Source organism: Saccostrea cucullata, unplaced genomic scaffold (assembly GCF_032062105.1).
Source record: "Saccostrea cucullata isolate Sc308-1 unplaced genomic scaffold, CSIRO_AGI_Scuc_v1 ctg852, whole genome shotgun sequence".
In the NCBI taxonomy this organism is placed as follows: domain Eukaryota; kingdom Metazoa; phylum Mollusca; class Bivalvia; order Ostreida; family Ostreidae; genus Saccostrea; species Saccostrea cuccullata.
The window spans coordinates 174,660-180,379 of record NW_026930368.1 but is presented as its reverse complement, the minus strand read 5'-3'; the positions used below and the strand labels follow the sequence as shown (position 1 = coordinate 180,379).

Here is a 5,720-nt window from a genome sequence, read left to right as displayed (position 1 = left end):
ATACGAGGTTTATAGTTTTAGCTCTGTCCGTCCGTCTGTTCGTCCGCAAAAACTTTTACCTTGTCCATAACTTTGGATTGGTTGGAACCATAACTCTTATATTTCACAAGTGTATTCTTTGAGTACCAGCATGTTTGACCTTTTGACTTTGACTTTGGAGTTTGATCCAATTTCGCAAGAATTTATCCAACATAACATTGACCATAACTTTTGAACTGTTCATCCTAGGGCTTTCAAACTTCTCATGTTTATTTATTGAAATAAGACCTATTCCGTGGATATAAATATAAATGTCCTTTAAACCTTGGCCTTTGAGTTTGACCCACTGTTTTAAAAACTTTCACCTTGGATATTACTTTTGATTAGTTAGCACTAGAGCCTTCATATTTTACACATATATAGTGCTACCTAGGGTTTCAATATTTCACATGTGTATTTTTTGTGACAAGGCCTTCCTCTGGGTACCTATAATTTGACCCTTTAACATTGACCTTGGAGTTTGACCCAAAAAACAAAAACAAAAAACATTAACACTGGATATAACTTTTTAATGATTGTAGCTTGGGATTTCATATTTCACAGGTAGATTCATTGTATGAGAACATGTCCTTTCATTGGGTAACAAAAATGTTATTTAAAGGTATCCTAGATTAGGAAAGATTGACCTTTTTGTTGTGGGAGTGATTTTCAGGTATCTAAATTAGGGAAACTTGAGCTTTTGTTGTAGGGGTCAAGAATTTTTTAAGAATTATTTACATATATTTTGTAAATCAATTAGCTTGTTATTTGTAAAATTTCACTCAAATGTTTCATGGAAATGGACAAAACTTTCCTTTTTTTATCCACACATTATAAAATACAAAATGTTTATTCTGAAAATGAATTTTGTTAAGTAAATTAGCTTGTTAGTTAGTTATTCAGTTTCTGAAGTATCCGATCCCGGGCATGGACAAAACAACTTCCTTTTTTATTTTCCCGCACATTGTACCGGTATGTTACCAAATCTAAATTCTGAAGGCCGTTTCTGTTATAATCTTTGAATTAAAAACGCCAATAAGCAACGTGCTGTTAAAATTTTACTGTGTTTTATCTATATATCTCGAGTGAGATGATAATTAGATCCTTTAAAGCTCAGCCACTGTAAAAGCCAAATATGAATCCGTTATCGGAAAAAAGTAACAAGAGTGACAATGATAATTATAATCAATACCCAAGTTGGGTGCATCATAGCGCTTAAATATTGGGAAAATTCCTTGCAGTTGTTGTTCAAGTTTTTAATTAATTTTTGAAATTTGGGAAATGAAACCGCCTATCCCAAACCGTTTAGCACCTTCTATACTGATGCTTTTCACTCTTGCGATGTGCTCTGGATTTGAAACCACCAAAAAAGATAAATTTTCTTTTGTGTACAATTGTGACTGGAATATTTATAACAGCACAGAGATACTAAATGAACTAAACGTGAAGTCTAGAATTTCTTGTGCCATGTATTGCCTTCAGTATGAAATGCCTTGTCTTGGTTTTGAACTCTACAGAATGTCGGTTGCTACATCGTGTCGTTTGTTCCACAGAGCTTCGCGCCAAAACTGCGTATCGTCGTCTTCATCGACATCGTCTTTTTACGGTTTAAAAAATATTTATGAGATAACTACTTCAGTAATGCAAACAACGACAGTTACTGAGGAAGTCACAACTTCTGTGATTTTACCAACGACAGTAAGTAGTGAACACAACCATTAAACGAAATTTAAAAAAAAGGACTTTATTCGGTAATAACCAATATTTGCCCCCAAAATCAAACTTTGACGGAGGAATATATTTTAATTTTGTTCTATAAAAACAGGGGGATATATGCTGACTTCAAAGCACTGAATATTTTCATAAGCAATGACGTCATATGTTTGAAATGACGTCACGAAAATGACGTAAATTTAAAATTTCCACGATGTCTACAGAAAATGTATATATAGCATTTTATATACCCCGTGCCTGAAATATACCCCACAATAGAGGTCTTATATAGAAAATTTCCCCGTAACTGACACTGTTTCTTACTATATATATATATATATATATATATATATATATATATATATATATATATATATATATATATATATATATATATATATATATATATATATATATATATATATATTACGTCGATATTTTGAGTAAAATTCACCGAGCGCAGGTCTGATCAGGCTCAATATTTTGATATAATGTGTAGAGTGATAATGTCAATGAAATATGTAAATATTGTAAATGTTTCTGAGCAAACTTGCGCTCTATAAATTTTATAACTAAAAGTGTTGAAATTTTGTACATTTTGTCCTCTTTCTAAGATATGAAATAAATCGGACTAGTTTGTGACGTCATAAAAAAATTGTCAGTAAAGTACTTTGAAACTATTTAATATATTCTTTTAATTTATATTTCTCTTACAATTTATAAAATTCAGCTAGAATTCAAGAATTTTTTTCAAAATTTGACTCTTGTGGGGGCAAAGATAATCATGCAATATACCGAATATAGTTCTTTCAAAAAATCTGTACGAATATATAATTATCTATATTATATATGTAATTGCAGAGCTGTTGAATATATAATAACGGCCTTAATATAGCATGAACATTAACATCGTAATACATGAATAGATTGAAATAACAGTCTATGCTTCAAAAATCAGCGAGATAAAAAACGAGCGACCAAAAGTTAAGTTATGATCAAAATACATCACAGTGTCAACAAGTGAGAGATTTGTTCTAACAAACATTAAATTTTCGACATGCACGATAGACAAAGAGCACAATGTTTGTTTCTGAATGAGGCATGCTTTGATTGCTTTTCATGATTAAATTAATAGTACTTGTTAATCCAACTTCAAGCGATTGAGGATTTTTCCCAAATAGAGTAAAGGTATTCATCTTATGTTTCATGCACAGGCACCTGACGTTACTTATTTTTCTTTAAATAGAAAAATATACCCTTACCTAATGGTTTATTATTAGGTAAGGGTATATTTTTTTTATTTAAAGACAAAATAAGTGACGTCAGGTGCCTGTGGTTTCATGTGATGCAATATCCTTCCAAAATTTTATGATTGTGTCACATGACTATCTGAGTAGTTTTTGATATATATAGCAACCTTTTAAAATATATAAAATTCAGAAAGTAGCATAATTTTTTTTTTGGGGGGGGGGTGGGGGGATTAATTTCAAAACATCTTTTTGATAATTCATTCAAGCAGACACACTATTTGCATAATTTTATCGATTTTTTTAACCCGTGTAACAAAAAAAAAATCCAAGTCCCACCAGGTATACGTCAAGTTAAAAAGCAGTTTCATATCGAGTTATTCTTTCTTTTTCTCCGCTAAAATAATCTCTTTACGTCATTTTTTCCCCTATGCTTTGATTTAAAAGGTTTTCATAAATATTTGAAATAATTTCAGAAAATGCCAATTAATATGTATTTCTGATATTAACACTTCAAAAAGAATCACCATTCCTCAATGCTCCCTCCCCTTGCCTTTATATTCTAATGAATACAACTGAATGCAACTCAGTTATTTGTGAGGAGATGGCCACACCCACCGGTTCAGTTCTTTTGTCCCCCGCTTTCGTGAAATCTCATTCGACTGTCCGTCTATCACAAAAACTTTAAGCATGCATGGTCTTAACATGAAAATGAGAGGAGTTAGGGCTTTCATATTTCACATGAGCATTACTTGGATACAAAGATACAAACCCGGACAAAGTGCAAGCATGCCTTTTAAATCAAGAAAATTGTATTTTATGACATTTGATTTAAAATAACCCGAATATTCTGATTTATACTTCATAATTTTTCAGGTTAACCCTTGTCAAAATGGCGGTACTTTGACCGGAAGCACGTGTTCTTGCGTGTTTGGTTGTTCTGGACAATACTGCCAAACCTGTATCAATGGTGAGATAATAATGTTGACTGGTTGTTTGAAGAATATAACTAGCATTACCAATATTAATGTTAAGATAAATACTGATTTTACAAAATCGAGTTCTTTATTTTTTATTAGAATGTTCCGACGTTACCGGGGTATCCGGAACAGGCACAGCTTGGATAAGGCCAAATGGATTTGACGTTGCTAAACAGGTCTGGTGTAATTTTGACTTCGGCGTAACATATCTCCAAATACGTAAATATGGGAATGTCAATTTTAATCGTTCTTTTGTCGAGTACGAAAATGGTTTCGGAGACGCAAGTGGCGACTACTGGCTCGGGAATAAGTATGCATACATACTGACAACCCTACGAGGATTTAATGCTGGATTAACTTTGATGAAATCTGGTAATACCGTCAAGGTATATTACTATAGTTTTGTCATTTTGGACTCAGCGGCCAGTTATGCTGTACAATACTCGTCATCAAGCTCGGCTTCATACCCCGACTTCAAAGGCAACGCATTTCAAACATACGACACTATAAGCGCATGCGCTGTTTCACTTGGTTGTGGATGGTGGTTTGGATCAACATGTTCTTCTGGAAGTCTCAATGGACCATATCCAGTTGCCTACGGAGTATATTCTGGAGCTACCACCACAATGATAGGAATATATTAATGTCAAACTGATTCTTGAAATGTATTTATGACACCATCTCATGTGTTTGTAGACCACCAATCGGGTGAATTCTCTTCTTGAGAATTCAATAATAGTCACAGGCCTCCGATATTTAATCACACAACTATGGTCCAAGTAATGAATAAATTCACCGAGCTGAAAGCTTATATAAGCTTTTCTGACCACATTCTTTTAGTCGTCTGTCTGTCTGTAAACATTTCTCATTTCGGACTTCTTCTCTAGAACCATTGTGCCAATTTCAACACAACTTGACACAAATCACTTTTAGGTAAAGGGTATTCAAGTTTGTTCAAATGAAGGTTATGCCCTCTTGCAAGTGTGATAATTTTGGTGGTATATTTGAACATCATCCTCTCAAACACCATCTCGCTAAAAAGTTTAAATTTATGTGAAATCTTTTTTATATAGTTAAACTGTGTGAAAAAAAGATTTCACATAAATTTCAAGTTAGTTTCAAATAATGTCCCTCGGGGTAAGATGGGGCAACACTTATGTAGGAAAAAATAGGGGGGGGGATCTTTAAAAAATCATCATGAGAACAGCGAAACCATGTTTAGTCATAGTGATATAGAAGCATACTCAGGTAGCGTGAGGTCAAACTTGTTCAAATCTACTTCAGCTTACTTGAGGTTCACGGCGAGATACTTTTGTCTTGGCGCTGCGTCCGAGTTATCTGAGGAGCGTAGGCACGTTAACCGAGGTTCTTGTATTAGTTCAAATCAGACCCCCCCCCTCCCCAGGGTAGGACAGGGCCTAAATTAACTCTTTTTGATTTAGCATATTTTCTGATAGTATATTTGTGATCTTTATTATTATATCCCCAATCTATATACGGCTATTTACTGAAGTAGCGGTTGCATGTATATAATTAATACTTAAAGGGGCATTGACATAGTTTCAGATAAAATTTCAAAATTTATTTTTCCATTTTTACAAGTATTTTGCTTGGGTCTTTCTAATGATCAATCAAGATTTGAACGTCAGTTGTCGAGATACAAGACATATCTAGAGATCCAAACCTTTGTTATGTAAGCAAGGTCCGTGTCATGTTTTTGTTTACATGGATTAATATACCTGATACTAATATATGTTCGTTC

The 5,720-nt window shown here is 33.4% G+C and overlaps 1 protein-coding gene across 1 annotated transcript; it reads left to right on the top strand.

Moving 5' to 3' along the window:
- The first annotated feature begins 1,417 nt into the window (after positions 1–1,417).
- On the top strand, positions 1,418–4,726 carry LOC134283861 (angiopoietin-1-like). The gene is made up of 3 exons (XM_062766375.1): positions 1,418–1,716; positions 3,855–3,948; positions 4,058–4,726. Exons 1-3 carry the CDS (start codon positions 1,486–1,488, stop codon positions 4,600–4,602), a joined length of 870 nt encoding a protein of 289 aa, XP_062622359.1. The 5' UTR covers positions 1,418–1,485; the 3' UTR covers positions 4,603–4,726.
- Positions 4,727–5,720: the final 994 nt, after the last annotated feature.

Bases quoted from the DNA above. Each gene is read 5' to 3' on its own strand.
- LOC134283861 (XM_062766375.1), top strand. From the start codon at position 1,486: ATGTATTGCCTTCAGTATGAAATGCCTTGTCTTGGTTTTGAACTCTAC. The intron at 1,717-3,854 runs GTAAGTAGTGAA...ATAATTTTTCAG, and splicing joins CTGTGATTTTACCAACGACA to GTTAACCCTTGTCAAAATGG. The intron at 3,949-4,057 runs GTGAGATAATAA...ATTTTTTATTAG, and splicing joins CTGCCAAACCTGTATCAATG to AATGTTCCGACGTTACCGGG.